At 41.7% G+C, this 16,796-nt stretch overlaps 2 protein-coding genes across 5 annotated transcripts in view; one reads left to right on the top strand and one right to left on the bottom strand.

Moving 5' to 3' along the window:
- Positions 1-16,796, bottom strand: part of LOC115746805 — a 959,385-nt gene that overhangs the window by 61,507 nt on the left and 881,082 nt on the right. The gene's annotated exons all lie outside the window — the stretch shown is intronic.
- Positions 5,613-15,634, top strand: LOC115746807. Of its 4 annotated transcripts, none has more exons than XM_048282089.1 (8): positions 5,613-5,811; positions 5,907-6,077; positions 6,289-6,417; positions 12,209-12,249; positions 12,569-12,698; positions 13,393-13,643; positions 14,024-14,392; positions 14,516-15,627. In XM_048282089.1, exons 1-8 carry the CDS (start codon positions 5,631-5,633, stop codon positions 15,089-15,091), a joined length of 1,848 nt encoding a protein of 615 aa, XP_048138046.1. In that variant the 5' UTR covers positions 5,613-5,630; the 3' UTR covers positions 15,092-15,627. The 4 variants fall into 4 exon arrangements, with proteins under 4 accessions (XP_048138046.1, XP_048138045.1, XP_048138044.1 ...); XM_048282088.1 differs by having other exon boundaries at positions 12,569-12,671; positions 13,976-14,392; positions 14,516-15,625; XM_048282087.1 differs by having other exon boundaries at positions 13,976-14,392; positions 14,516-15,625.

The following is a 16,796-nucleotide window of genomic DNA, read 5'->3' as shown; positions in this document are numbered from 1 at the left end:
AAAACACGTTATATATTCAATATAAATTTTTGTGTATAGAAATTTTTGTATATACATGATGAAAATTTCATGTTATGTAAAATTATTAGCGGTGAGTTTCTTCTTTTTCTTTTATTAGAGATTCATGATTAAGTTTTTTTTATTAATTTTTGGATGGCTGTGTATATGACTTAAATGTATGTGTGTGTGTGTGGGTGTGTGTGTGTATGATAGAATTACATTTTGACCCATAATTTATTGAAAATGATTAAAATTTATCCCATACATGTCGAAATGGTATGCCAGAATGATGGACTCGTGTATATATTTGGACTCGACAATGTTAGTTCGCAAAGGGAGAGGTCGAAGTGCCGAAAAGTGCCAAAAAATGTCCCACAAGACACGAAGACCCCAAAAGAGTGTCAATGCTTCCTAAAATGATTGAAAGTGGTTTGAAAAAACATATTCTTCCTCTAGAATCGAACCAATTATTCCATTTTCTGAGGGAAAAGTACACTAGAAGTGTCATAACTGGTGTACGGCGTTCACTTGAGTGTCATAACTTTCAAAATATTTACTTAAATGCCATAATTTTAAAAAATCATTCACTTAAGTGCCATGTTAACATGAACGTAAGACAACTAAACCGGCTCTTCGGAAAATGACATGGCTCAATAGCACTCAAGTGAACGATTTTGCTCCGACGTGCCATTCAAGTAAATGATTTTTGAAAGTTATGGCATTTAAATGAACGTTTTAGAAGTTATTGCACTCAAGTAATCGCCGTACACAAATTATGGCATTCATGATGTATTTACCCCATTTTCTAACATAAGATAAAGCAAATCTTGAGTCCAATTTCAGGAAAGCTACGTTGAAGTCGGGCTGCATAAGTACTAGATTCTAAATGATTTCCAGCTCCATCCATAAACGACATTACTCTTAATTAAACAATTAATTACCAGGGACCCTCAACTGGAAATCACAAGCACAGGAAGGCAGCTTCAAAGCCGCAGGACTATTATTATATGTATAATTTCATCACATCATAATTTAAAATATTTAAATGTGTTGACCAAACTTCCTGAATAGTCAGAGCAGTCCAGGCACCTCAAGCACTAATCATATGGCTTTCATTTGCATGCAAAATACAAATCTTTAATTTTCCGGCCGAACAAATAGGAGATGGCGCTTAAATGATTGTTCTTTTGAAAAAGTTGACACTTAAGTAATTTAAACAAAATTGCGCTAAAATGAGCCACATACATAAATTTTGACACTTTTGATGTCATTTTCTCGAAAAAAAATTATTAAAAAATATCAACGTCGGTAATTTTCCAGTCAAAATTGGCCGGATTGACTTGTTTGGTACCAATACAAAAAGGTTTAAGATTAAATTGATTCTAATACGATGAATTTAGGATTTTTCTATACTTCTCCCGATCCTAATCATCAGGACCCTCAATTTCGGTTAGTCCCTTTGAAAATGACTCATGATCATGCGTGTATCTAGATAATTTGTTCCATTAATATGTCTAAACGACGAGAGAGCACCTGGAAAAGTCACAAGCACAAGAAGACAGCTTCATGAATAGTCAAGCCACAGGAGTATTATAATACGTTATTTCATCATGATCATGCGTGTATTTAGATTAGTTTTTCCCATTAATATCTATCCTAATCACAAAGTAAACATAAAATTTTAAATCCATTGACCAAACTTCCTGAATGAACAGACCAGTCCATGCGTCATACATAAACAAATTGACCCAAATTTCATGGGAAAATCATGGATGTAGAACATAATTTCCTACGAATGATTGCTTTTATCACTTAGGAACTTAATCAACGAGAAATTTTTAACTATTAACAATGACCTATGCTTGAATGATTTTATTAATGACGAAAATGTGGCTCGCTAATTTGTTTTGTAAGTAATACAAGAGATCGATTTTAAAGAATATACATTTCTTCAAAGTCGCAAATTTTTGGAAAAGCTATCAAAGTAGTCCTAAACCTACTACATTGGTTACCAATTCAATCAGAAACCTTTCAATTAGAGTAATTTAGTATTTAATATTTTGCATTTGTATCAATTTAATTCATCTAGTCAATTTAGCTAGAAATTACTGACATGGACATTGATTGTCTTACATGACACAACTATTGCTGATGTAGATAAAGTTGATTATTTCTTAATATGTTTACAATTTTTTTTCCCAGTTTTGGCCAGCGTGGGGCTTGCCGACCAAAACGAAGTAAAACGACGAGACAGCAACTGGAAAAATCACGAGCACTAGAAGACAGCTTCATGAGTAGTCAAGCTGCAGGAGTATTATTATACGTCATTTCATCATGATCATGCGCTCTTTTTTGGTCAAATTTTGCCATTATTGTCCGTCCTAACCATGGATTGATTACAGATATTTAAACGAGTTTAAGTTGATCAAACTTCCCGAACCCCGACCACTAATCATTTGGCCTTCATCTGCATGCAAAATACAAATCCCCGCACATTCTCGTGTGACTTCAGCCGTGTATGCCATTGACTCGACACAGACGCGCACAAAAGAAGGGAAAAAATTCTAAGTCTTGTGATCAGCCAAACAAACCCAGAACTTTCAGCATCTATTTCGCTCTTATGTCCTCTCCCCTGTTCTTTTCCTGAACCATTCTCACAGCTTTATCAAGCTCGGAATCCACAGATCTATTGTCTCTTGTTATATATACCTGTTCGATCGGATCCGCAGAGGGCGTGCGAGTGTGTTCTCGTCCAATCCGAAGATAAACTACATATCAAAGAAGAAGCGAAAATGGGGAAGAAGGTGATGGTGAGTGAAGCATCATCATCCATGAAGGTGTCCAAGAATAACGAGAAGGAGCTCCACAGCCTGATCAAAGTCGTGAAGCCCAGAGTGTACATCACGGATGCCTCCACCTTCAAGAGCCTCGTTCAGGAGCTGACTGGGAATGCCACTTTGGTCCCCTCATCACCTAATTCGCCGTCTCTGTCGCCCGACGGTCGCATCCCAACCAGCTGCCAGGAAATGGCTGGCGAAGGATCGGCACGAGCCCGAGCGCCTATCCCACTTCATGTTGAGGATCAAGATTGCCACGGGGACTCTCGGAGCATGAGGGTGGAGGTTCGAGCGCCCACTATCGAATCGTCTCGGATGATGAGCGACATCGATCATCAGGTGGGTCTGGAGGAGTTGGAGTCATGGCTTTTGGAGGATGCGGATCATCTGGCGGTTCCGTTCTGGGACAGTAGCTACTACTATGATCACCACCAGGAGGTCAGCATCTATGATTATGGCTTCTCAGGGATGTTGTGAAGATGGTGTTCTTTCCAATCTCTTGCATCAGCATGGTCATTATGCATATAGAAGACATGCATATGAAGACGCAGCCTTTCTGATCACGTTCATACACTGTAGAGAGATTCATGTTTTTTAGATCGAATTCTTTTGCTCCAACCAATTGTTGTTTTCTCGTCCACGTAGAAACGACCGACGTCCATGTCAGCGATTTCCAGTCAAATTACTAGGATGAACTCTATTGACAAAATGTGAAAACATTTATGACTCAATTGACAAAATTAAAAAAATTTAAGACTGAACTAGTGAAAATACAATAGGTTTATAACTTGTTGGATAATTTTCTTGATGGTAGGATTGCGCCGTTCGCAATTGCTTTTGTGCTTATTTGCTAGATAAAATTGCAATTGTCAACATCCTGGAATTCATAATAAGCAGACCAACTTATGGCAGCCTAGTAAACTAATCTGTTTATAAACAAAATAAAAAAGAAGGGTCTGCCATAGTGAGAAAATTAACAAAAAAATTCAAAACCTATTATAATTGTGCCAATTCATTTCTAAATCTTTTTTTTTTATTTTGGCTAATTGAGTCCTAAACATTTTCACATCTTGCTAATTGAATACATCCAGTCAATTTTAGCCATAAATTGATGACACGGACGCCGGCCGTCCACCGACCATCGTCATACGCGACATTGTCGACGTTGACGCGAAAATTTTTAACTTGTCAAGTTCAACCCATGCCATACCGAACCTCACGGTTCCCAAAGAGTCACCTATCTCATAAGTACTAAACCTTGCGTTATTAACTCTTGGGAGTTAATTCCAGTTTCAAATATGCAATTTAGCACGCTTCAAAATGTTCCAGCAAGTTACTGAGAGCTTAATGTATGGCTCCCTGGAACGGGCTTGTCGCTCTAGGAAGGAAGGCAATTGACGTGAAGTCAAAGTCAATTGGAAATGAAAGTGAAACGAGTACATCCTGATACTTATGACGGCAGTATCGTTTATATATCGACAACCTATCATTTTAGAAAAAAATAAAATAAAAAAATAAAAATTCAATGTGTGGGTTTACCGGTTCGAGCGTGCGATTTCAATCTAGAACCGAAAATTGGACAAAAGTACTCAATAATTCCAATTAATCGGAATCGGGACCGGACTAGTTCCCATGAACCGTCAAGAACCAAGCAGGCTGGTTCTTAATTCTTTTGCACACTCCTAATTTTTTTTTTTTTGGTTGGATTGCCCACTCCCATTCTATATAGTGAACAAAACCCCCAAAATGGAAGGCCCTTTGTGTATTCAAGTTCCTCTGTTATTTCCATTCTGACATGAACTTTGACATGTATAGACAATTAGTAGCTAAAGACTAGATGTAAACCGTAGCCCCATGTACATTGAAAATAAAGTTACTGGATGCACCACCCAAATTATGAACGGAAACATGAGATCTTAATTAATTGAAAATCAATAGATTACGATGAGGACAATATGCTTTTTACATGAAAAGTTTGACTCTCGGCACAACCACCAAATGAATCAGAAAAAGAGTAAGAGAGTGGGATTCAGAACCATTATAGCATCCGAACACGCACATCGACGATGAAGAACAACAACATAATATTGGTAAGTCGAGCACGCCAAGAATATGATGATTTTGAACGACCGAAAACATCTACTTCTTATGGAGCAATTAAGATTTCGAGATATTAGAGAAGAATCCTAGATCTTACATCCTATCAAATAGAGTTCATGGAGCAATTAAGATTTCGAGATATTAGAAAAGAATCCTAGATCTTACATCCTATCAAATAGAGTTCAGCCATGAATCGAGCGGGAAGAATCCTAGACCCCAGATCATACCAAATAGAGTTCAACCATGAATCGAGCGGGAAATGAGGCAAAGGGCGTGAGAGTTCAGCCACGAATCGAGCTCCTTTGTCTGGAGCAGTCGAGATTTCGTCGTCGTTTTAGTAGAGCAATCGAGAGAGATGGAGAGCAACCGAGCTCCACGACCCTCAACCCAACAACAAAACGAGAGAGACGGGGAGCGTGTTATGGCGTACTTTTTTTTTTTATTTCATTAACCTATGTGGGACCCACTTCAGCGCTAATTTAGATTTCGTCGTCCACGTCAGCGTTGCGTGGGGATATTTAATGGTGCTTTCTTGACGGAGACGTAACAGAGGATAAAATGCGTACAAGTTCGAAATTTTCGGTGGAACAAAAAAGAAGAAGAATTGAGGAAAACAGAGTCCGGTCTTTCAGCGAAGGCCGAAGGTTAATAAGTCACTCGCGATAAAAATTGCGAACAGAGATAGAGAAAGCAATGGAGACGAAGAAACGGAGCAGGAGAAAGAAGCTTGAGGTGCCAATGGAGGCAAAGGAGAAAGTCGAGCGTATGATGTCGATGCGGATGTTTTCACATCTCCCCGGGCAGGAGATTTACCGGGCACTCGAGGCATGCGATATGGACTTCATCGACGCCATGCTGAGACTCTCTAATCTAGGTCTTTTTGCGCGCAGTTCCGATATTCTCTGTTTCTGTTGCTGGAGAGTAGTCTCCTGTTCGTTCTTGATCTGACCCTCTCTCTCTTGTGAACAGAGAGAAAGGAAAACGGGGACGCAGAAGGAGGAGGAGGAGGAGATGGCGAAGGTAGACGTGTCAATGCAGCCGAAGGATCGAGTCGAGCATGTGCTGATTGCCAGTCAAAGAAGCAGTCGACGAATGTGGAATGGACTCCCTCACCGTCGTTCATAAACCTCCTTGAGAAAGGTTTTCATGCGCTTCCGCTATACTCTGTTTTTTTGTTTCTCTTTGACTGTTGATCAGAGCCCTTGCTATCAAAGCAAGAAACACCCATTATTTCTTTTTGTGAACTGAACCATTCGAATCAGTGAAGTCGATTTAGTTTCTCCTTCTTTTTCCATTTATTTTCCGTTTAGATGGAATTATTATATCCAGGTCTCCTTGCTCTCTTGAACAGAGAAAAGGAAAAATAGAGCAGGGCCACCGGCAGAGTGGGAGGAGCAAATCCAGCGCGTAAACGAGATTCTCAAGCAATGCAGAAGGGACCCCAAACTCGCCGCTAAGAGACTCTTTGCAAATTGGCTAGGTTTTACACACTTGCACTTTGTCTACCCTATATTCTTGTTTCTTGATTAATCTCGAGGGGCATTGCCATCCTTTGAATTTTATCAATGATTAATCTTGAGAGGCGATGCCATCCTTTGAATTTTATCAAGTGTTTCCCTTTTTGCACTAGCTGAATGAAAATGATCAAATGAGCTGAACTCATACCATCCATTATCAGCAATGTTCTTGTCTGTTGAAAGAAAGACGACTTCAGCGTGTTAGATCATGTTCTTGAAGCCCTATAAGCGGCAGATATATGGATGTTCTGCTTTCGATTACATTGCTAGCCGATATAATAATAGTTAACCATGCCATGAATGTCTTTTCGCAGAATTAGATGGGCAGTGTTAGTGTTGTAAATATAACGCGGAAGCAAACCCAGATCTTGCAAATAAATCAATGCGAAAGCACCAAGAGAAATAACGAGGAACGATAAATGACACCAAGGATTACGTGGTTCGGTCCGAATATCGGTACCTACATCCACGGGAGAGCCAGCAAGAACAATCCACTATAATCGGAGAATCGGAATTACAATCGTTCAATACGCTCGTGTTTCCCGCACCTAGATTATACCCAAACCCAAAGTGTTCACAAATAAACAACTTACTTGGATATAACAAAATAAAACTCACGAACACAAATCACTACACTCAAGCCCGCGGCGGCTCGTCCGGAGAAGAAATGTAATCCCCTTCTCTTAGTGCCTTCGTGCAACTTCTTCTTTGTGCGATGAGAAGCCCTTTTGTGCAGCACACCTCCCTCTCTTCTTTGGGTGCTCATTATAATATACAAGAAACCCTTCTTTCCTTCTATACGGCTTCGCAGGTTCAAGAGAAAGGGGAAAGCAATCCTACCTTTTCTTCTTTTATTCCTTTCATCCACCACCGCTGGGCCCACAAAATTTCCTTCTCTTTGTGAACGACAATTGCATGAAGAAGCCATGTGCTCTTCTTTCTTTTTGAACTCTCCGGGACCCACCGTGATCTCGGATCTACCATTACTCAAGAAAGAGGTCGGCACTTCTTTCTTTCCTATCGACCAAAATCTGAGTAATGATCAAACGTGGTCCCCATATTTTGTCTTGTGGTGCCAATAACAATTTTAAACTCGAGACATATTTAACAATTCTCCACCTGGCTCGATGTTTGAAGCCAAGTTAATAATGCTCATCATCTATGCGCTCTCCCAACGCCTCCACGGGCGCTCACTCTTAGACGCCAATAGTCTCAAGCAAAGCTGAGCTTCGCAAAGGAACAAGCTTAGTCATCATGTCCCAGGGTTCTCTAGTAGCAATCTTTTCACAACAACCTTACCCTTCGCTAAGACATCTCGGATGAAGTGGTACGATATTGATATGCTTCGTTCGCTCGTGATAAACCGGATTATATGCCGATAAATCGCACCTTGGTTATCACGGTATATCAACACTTTCGTTCTAACCCAAAGTCCATGAGCAAACCTTGCAACCATATCGCCTCTTTCGCTACAAAGGTCGGCCATGTACTCGCCTCGCGACGACAAGGCTACGTGGTCCGTAAGGACGCCTTCCAACTAACGCACCACGCAAGCGTAAACAGTACCGCTAAAGACCACTCATCCAAGTCACCCGCATGATCGGAATCCAAAAACAGTGGTCTCACCGCCATTACTGTCCCTCCGGTATACTATACCAACGTTTGATGTCCCCTTCAAATATCGAGGATCCATTTCACACTTCCCAATGAGTTTTACCGGACGCTTCATATAACGACTAACCACACCGACAGCTTGTGAAATATCGGCCTAGTGCATACCATAGCATACATAATACTACCCACGGCACTAGAATAAGGAACACGAGACATATGTTCCTCTTCCTCCTCGGTTGCGGCGATAACTTAACCGAAAGTTTAAAGTGCTTTGCTAATGGCGTACTCACGACTTACGACTGCATATTAAAACGTGCAACAATTTTCTCAATATATTTCTTTTGAGACAGACGTAATAATCCTGAGTCTGTCACGCAAAATCTCCATACCCAATATTTTCTTCAGCAGACCTAAATCTTTCATCTCAAACTCGCACTTCTTTCAAGACATCAATATCGACATATTTTTTGCTGCTATCAACATATCATCAACATATAATAGCAGATATATCAAAGACCCGTCCTCCAATCTCCCGAAATAAACACAACTATCCATCCGACTCTTTGAATAGTCCGACTAGCCATGAAAGCGTCAAACCGCTTATACCACTGTCTAGGAGATTGTTTCAGCCCATACAAAGATTTCTTTAATAAGCAAACATGATCTTCCTTACCCGGAATAGCAAATCCCTCCGTGCCTCATGTAAATCTGCTCCTCCAACTCACCGTGAAGAAACGCCGTTTTCACATCAAGCCGCTCCAACTCGAGATCCTTGCAGCAACAAAGGCAAGTAAAACACGAATAGAAGTATGCCTTACCACGGAGAAAACACCTCACCGTAGTCAATGCCTTCTCGCCGGGTATGCCCCTTCGCAACAAGTCTCGCCTTATATCTCGCCGCCTCGACACTAGGAATGCCCTCTTCCGTTTGTAGACCCATTTACTTCGACAATCTTCCGGCTCTTGGGTACTTTAACTAACTCCCATGTCTGATTTCGATGGAGTGATTCCATCTCTTCACTCATAGCCCCTAGCCACCTACGATTAAAGCATAAGCAAAATGATAAGCATAACGTACCGGTGGTTTAATTTGCCTTCTCTTCATGCTGCGGCTATACTATGCTTGCGGGTACTAGTTGTGCACTATCACCGACTTCAGAACTGGCCTCATCTCAGCCTCAACATCCCCGAGGTCTCGAGTCTCCACCGGCTCCACCTCACTACTAACACCATGATCGCATGCTCTCTGTGTCTCGAACTCCTCCGTCGAAGCATTTCGGTCTCGTCGAAAATCACATCTCTGATTAGAAAACGGGTGATCCGGGATCGGTGCACCACACCTCTTCACCCCATGTGCATAACCCAAAATATGCACTTCTTCGACCTCGGCTCAAGCTTACCATCACTCCATGAGCATACGCAGACATCCGAATATTCGTAATCCGGAGTAATCAACAGTGTTTCCCCGACCATACTTCCTCGGAGTCTTCCACTGATAGCGAATGATGGAGATCGATTAATCAGGTAACATGTCATGTTCACCGCTTCGCCCAAAATTCCTTGCCTATTCCAGATGCGAAAGCATGCTCGAGCCCGCTCAAGTAAAGTTCCGTTCTTCCGTTCGCCACGCCATTCTTTGTGCGGTGTCTCACAATCCCTTCTCTTGCAGAACTCGGTAAAATCTTTACCACGAACTCCATGCCGTTATCGGTTCTGGCACTTGATCCGTTTATCCGACGCTTCTCAATCAATGCCTTAAATTTCTTGAACCGATCAAACACATCGATTTGTTACCCATACTTTCCCGGAATAATCGTCAAAAAAAAACAAAGATATAACGAGCACCTCCTTTCGAAGGAACAGGAGACGGACCCCAAACGTCCGAATGAATATATTCTACCGGTTGCTTGGTCGAATGAATACCTGACCTTCCCAAAGATGCGTGCTCACATAAGTCTAACTTACTTGTCTTCGACCCTTTAACAACCCTCTATCACTCAGATCGTCATACCGCCTCACTCATGTGCCCTAGACGCATATGCCATAAACGAGTTAGATCGCGACTCACGATGAAAGACCAAAAAAATCACTTCTTCCTTTCATCACATTCATAGAGATCTTCGAACCCACCTTCAGCGGTGTACTACACCCGATATCATCGAGTGTCCCCGAGAAATAAGGTTCTTCTTGAGCTCGGTACATGCCTTACGTCGTCAATGGCGCACAGCCATCGTGCATGAATCCGAACGTCCCATCCCAAACTTGCAGCGTTATTCCCAACAACTCTACCACCATTGCAGTAAGTAGTAAACCAGTTCTTATGAGGCGTCATATGATAAGAACACCGAATCTAGCACCCATTCATCTCCCGATGAACTTGCGGTCAACACAAGACAGCCTGCATCACTAGTGCTCTCTTCAGCAACGTTCGCCACACCGGTTGTGGCTTGCTATCACCTCTATTTCTCAACTTAGGACAATCTCTCCGATGTGCCCCTCTTGTGACACTCAAAGCACTTACGCGTCCTTGGACTTTCTATGACGCGACTTAGATCGCTTACCTCTTACCCGTTGTTGCTCTCTACCCGAATCACTAGTCCTCGCGCTACATCCTGGCTGTCATCTCGCAACTTTCTCGCCACTCTTTAGAAAATGGGACCTTTCCGCAATGATGAATCGAAAGTGCTCCCATGACTGGTAGGGAAGCTAACAACATCATGCCCGCTCTTCATCATCAAGTGTCTTACCGACGTTCTTCAAACCATCATGAGTTTATTAAATTCATCTAGATGGGTTCGATAGAGTACCTTGATATCCAACGGAACATCCTCTTCAACATGTATAAGCGATTGTTCAAACCCTTCGTTACATAGACGCCAAGTTTTGTCCACAATCTGCGGTATCCTTCTCCTCACAACCTCTATTAACACTTCATCGATAAATTCAACAGATTAAACTTAGCTTTCCTCATTACCACATCCTTTAACTCATCGTTAAAACTCAGCCCCCAATGCTTCCTAAACTTGAGTTGTCAATATCGCCTCCATCTTGAGACTCCATAACCCAAAGTTGTTCCTCCCGTTAAACTTCTCAATTTCAGCTTCACGACATAATTGCAATAACAGGATATCAGATAATAATTAGACAAGCAAAAGCCCAAATCACAATCTAGAATATCCGAACCGTGCTCGATACCAATTGTTGTAAATATAAGCGGAAGCTAACGATCTTGCAAATAAATCAATGAAAGCACCAAGAGAAATAAGAGGAACGATAAATGACACCAAGGATTACGTGGTTCGGTCCGAATATCGGTACCTACATCCAGAGAGCGCAAGAACAATCCACTATAATGAGAATCGAATTACAATGTTCAATACGCCGTGTTTCCCGCACCTAGATTATACCCAAACCCAAAGTGTTCACAAATAAACAACTTACTTGGATATAACAAAATAAAACTCACGAAGCACAAATCTACTACACTCGCCGCGCTTGGCGGCTTCTTCGTCCCAGAAAGAAATGTAATCCCCTTCTCTTAGTGCCTTCCGTGCAACTTCTTCTTTGTGCGATGAGAAGCCCTTTTGTGCAGCACACCTCCCTCTCTTCTTTTGGGTGCTCATTATAATATACAAGAAACCCTTCTTTCCTTCTATACGGCTTCTGCAGGTTCAAGAGAAAAGGGGGAAAGCAATCCTACCTTTTCTTCTTTTATTCCTTTCATCCACCACCGCCGGGCCCACAAAATTTCCTTCTCTTTTGTGAACGACAATTGCATGAAGAAGCCATGTGCTCTTCTTTCTTTTTGAACTCTCTGGGACCCACCGTGATCTCCGGATCTACCATTACTCAAGAAAGAGGTCGTGCACTTCTTTCTTTCCTATCAGACCAAAATCTTGAGTAATGATCAAACGTGGTCCCCATATTTTGTCTTGTGGTGCCAATAACAATTTTAAACTCGAGACATATTTAACAGTTAGTTTTCGACAACCATTCTCTGTTTCTTTTATGAGCTAGTATACCAGATGATGGCATGTAGCTAGGTCACGATGTACCAGCGTCCATGCTTTTGCCCTGAGTCACCCTTGCCCCTTTCTTCTGGGAACTGATAGTTTGCTTTGCTTTGAATCTTTGTTGAAGAATTTGAAGCAGTGAAGACCAAAAGGGAAAAGGAGAAAGCGGTAATGTTTACAAAGCATTCGCAAGATATTCAATTTTGCTTATCTGTAATGTTTATGCCTTCATACTTGATTCTAGCACAAAAACAGTTTTCTGCATATAAGTTGACAGACTTATGCAGATTATTCGAATTTATCCTAGTTTTTAGAAGTTGCAAGAAGAAATTTCTTCCCTTGAAACTACATATTGATGTCATACTGGACATGGCACGAATTGGAAAAAAGAACGGTTCTACCACAACATGGCCTTTTATGTCTTATGAGAGTCCATTCTCTTCTCCTCCCTTTCTCTTCACTGTCTGGACATTATTGAATTCTTCAGACGATCGATGCGCAACAGTCTAAGTCTCAACATGAAGTCAGCAGCAGCGTCCTAAAACAAGGAGGAAGTCGTGATGATGATGTTGGAAGAACAGACACAACTCGTGATGATACAGTCCGGGGTGCTCAGGGTGAGAATACAGCATTTTGTTGATATGAAAGGCTAAACCAGTTTTCTGTTATTCAAACTTTTCAAATCTTGTATCTTATAGTATATTCCGACAGTTCCTTTTGGCCAGAGTTTCTAGCATCTTAATAAGAAATCTACTGCTTGTGGCGGATTTTATTCTCTTGCATGTTCTGTGTCTGCTATCTGAATTAATGCTGATAGAGTTGAATTGCTTTTTGGGAACTATCGCTTGGAATGGTAGGGTTGCCAACGAGGCATGCGGATATCAGATATCTTTTTTATGTTCTTAGTGAGTCCTTTAAAGAGTTGTCATTGTCTAGACAGGCGAATTTGGGACAGATGGAGGTAAAATATTCATACATTAGCATGCTACAGCTCAGTTTGTAATCTTGATTTCTAGATTCTGTTTAGTATTGTCATTAAACTATCAGCAGTCCGCTTGTGAAGCACTTGTGGTGACTTCACCTGTAAGATGTTTTGGCCAAAACATAAATGAATAAATATATTGTATGATTTTGTGTGACTATCGGTGAAGCATGGATGTCTATATTTCTTGCTATGCATATGGAAGATCACGATCAGATGATTTTAGTCTACTTTATGTCTTTTTGCCAAATGATCTATGTCACAATGTTAGAGTTCACTGCCACAGCTGGTGTTTCAACTTTACGAATTACAACACTTTTCAATTTCAGAAGCGGATACTAATGCAAGATCACAGTTCGATAATGTTTCATCACCTCTGTCCGCTGCGGTTTCATCAGTTGCTTCTCAACCGCACCATCTAAAGATAGGGAAAGGGAAAATGAAGAAAGTGGCTGGAAGCACAAATGGTAATGCTGCAGTTGTATCAAGAAGCCATGTCCCACCTTTGCGTGCCGTGGGTCCGCTGGGAATTTATGCCTCAGGATACAGTCCTATTCAGCCTCCAGAGAGAATGTTAGAGGTAAGCTAGTTTTTAAGCTCATGGTTTTTCTTTTTTTCCTTTAATGGAAAGCATGATGCTGGCCTTTTTCCCCTCACCTGATTTCTCCACGAAGAAAACATCAAATTTTAACAACTCAGGATTGTACCTCAGAGGTGTGAAATCTGAATATAGGGCTAGAAGCTTTGTGATGTGCTTCAGCAAGTAATAAGATGGTGTCATATGACTCTTTTACTTGTGTTTTAAGAAAGGTTAAGGTGGCATGCTACATTTTTTTTTGGATTTGTAGAAGTCTAGAACCTCGGTTACTAAAATGCTGCAAAGCTTTTAAAAGCTGTGCTTTCTTTGATCAGAATGCACCACCTTATACACCAAGTGCTTCCATCCATCAATCATCACAGACCCTGCTTCGAGGCAATAATTTGTCGACCGGCCATGGATTTACACATCCCTATGTAGAATCAAGCTACTATCAGCCTCAACTGCCCCTGCAACATGGTTACATGAATAGCGATGAATATATGCATCAAAACTTCGGATATGATATGACATCTCCTCAACAAGAGGTGTATCGAGGTGGCAGCTCATCTTGGGCCAATGCCAATCCTTCTGGTTGGGGAAGCTTTCCCAGCAGAGGAAGTACCCCTCAGTCTCACCAATTTCTGCCTAATTCACCTGCCCCCTCTGATAGTTCCAGGACCCAGCTCGACTCTGCATTGCATGTTGAGGCTCAACGCCAGCATAGAAATGATTATTTTCTTATTGGAATGGTAAAAGTTAATTTGGCACCTGCTTGATAACTTTTTAATTCTGTACTTCCAATCTTTGACTGACAGTCTTGTAATGCAAAAATGCTAGCTAATCAGTTCTCTCAACTGTATCGCCTTTTTCAGTACTATAATTTCGCCACGCAGAACAATCAGCTTGATCCAGGAGCAGTGTCTGCACTTCCCGAACAACAACAGGGTGGCTTCCCTGGATGGGTGCCTCTACCTTCTAATGGTAATAACCAGCACATTGACATGCCATCAGCTCAACAAGAGTTGAATCAAGGTGGTGGCTCATCTCGGGCCAATGCCAGTACTTCTGGTTGGGGAAGCATTCAGGGCACAGGAAGTACATGTTCTCAATCTCCACCAATGCCTTCTCATTCACCTGCCCCTTTTAATAATTTGTGGACCAGTCATGACCCCACATTGGAAGCTCAGGACCAGTATAGAAATGATCATCCCTTTTCAATATTTCCTGGACCGGCTTCGACTCCACACGGTCACTTCCCAAGATGGGTGCCTCTGCCTGCTAATGGTAGGAATCAGCATGCTGGTGAAGGGTCAGCCCCACAGTATGTTTATCATGGCTGGCACCATCCTGGAACCCATCAGCAGCAAAGCCCGTATAATACGAGCACGGGCAATTTGCAGGATTTATCAACTGTGCAACCACCTCAAGATCCGGGACCTCAACGCTGATCACTGGTTGTTATTCTGCATTTAGTGGCTGGGCTTTTTGCATAGAAACTGATATAGGAAAATTAGGGCGTGGCAGTAACATTTTTTTTTTCCTTTTTTATTTTGGTCGGAAGGGTGTGGCAGTAACAATTGGGAAGACATTTTAGGTGCTTGCTTACCCATTTTTACACACTCACCACCTCCTTTTCTTGGAAAGAATGTATAGGTTCTTGCTTGTCCATTTGTAGATACTCGTTTTATTTATTTTTATTTATTTTATTTTTTTTTTCCGGGAGCCAGAATCTAACTGTGCATGTATTTTACTTTCTCAATATTGCCTTTTCTTTCTTAATTGGTGTTAGGACAGATTCCACGCAGAGATTTTCTTCTGCAAGAAGGGGGTTATTCGCGTAATGACAATAGTTATAGTTGCAGGATGTTAGACTAAATATTTTCCCAGGCTCTAAAGACCTTTTCCAATGGTTCGAGTAATAATCGCCACAGTTGCACTGCCTTATTTTGCAATGGATGAACTTCAAAATGTTTCCAGTAAGTTGCTGGGAGCTTAATTTATAGCTTCCTGGAATGTGCTTGTCGCTCTAGTAAAGAAGGCAATTCACGAGAAGTTGAAGTCAATTGGGAGGGAAAGTGAGACGAGTACATTCTGATATTGAGCATTCGCCTTACGAGAGAGTTTGGTTCCAACGATATAACCTGCCAGTGTTTGCAGGGGACAGTGATTGGAGGAGGTGTATCGGTGCTTTGATCGCCTTAGGCACTTATACTGATCACGGCTGTATCGATAACCTACCATTGGATGATGACCAGATCAGATGAAGAAGTTTCCGTGGCAACTCAAAAATCAGCATTATCATAGCTTGCTTTAGGAAACAGTTTTAGGGATTCATTAATGTTTAGCATGCAAAAGAACCTTTGATTTGCCAAATGATGCTCAAAGTTTCAAGATTGGTCTTTCAAAATCAAATCAAAACGCTGATCAGCCCCGAAGCGCAATCCGCCGGGCCTAAAGAAGCTATTTTCTCATCAGGCCGACCGGCCGGTCATTTCTACAGAAGGGCAAGGAGTCTTAGGGCCGACACGCAAACAAAGGAGTGCCCATTTGCCCAGGTATACACACACATTCACTCCAAACAAAGGTCAGCATACATTAAACGTGGGGTTATAAATAAATATGAGCCGTGAAAAGCAAGTCCTTTTCGGCACTAGTGGTCTTATGAAAGCAGACGATCCTACGAGAGTAGTATTTTGCGATTCAAAGCATCTACTCGCACTATGCTCTTTATGATCTCGGTCCGTGATGTAATTGCCATGTGTCTAGCTATTGGCCTCTAATAGCAGATCTTGGTCAATCAATCGGTCTGCTAATCCATCATTCTCAAATAGCACATCCTTCTCTAATGGAGGCCAAAAGACGTGAACAGCGACATGGTGTTGGCGACCCACCACGGCATGGCGCAGATATGGCTATACGAGGGCGGCTCTAATGCTTCTCGACGGGCATGGTAGAGTATAGGAGCATTTTAGCAGGATTTGGAGATAAAAGATTATAATGTAAGTATTCCGGATTTTCAAGAATCCGTTCCAAATTGCTGGGAAAAGGAAAACCCTAAGGTTCTGGCACATTTCTTGAACTACTGCGAGTCTGTGAGAGGGAGAGGGAGAGTGGAGGGTTCATCCAACGGTCGAAGGATGCCGTGAAAGTTGG

Source organism: Rhodamnia argentea, chromosome 7, assembly GCF_020921035.1.
Source record: "Rhodamnia argentea isolate NSW1041297 chromosome 7, ASM2092103v1, whole genome shotgun sequence".
Lineage (NCBI taxonomy): Eukaryota > Viridiplantae > Streptophyta > Magnoliopsida > Myrtales > Myrtaceae > Rhodamnia > Rhodamnia argentea.
This window is presented reverse-complemented; position numbering and strand designations above follow the sequence as displayed.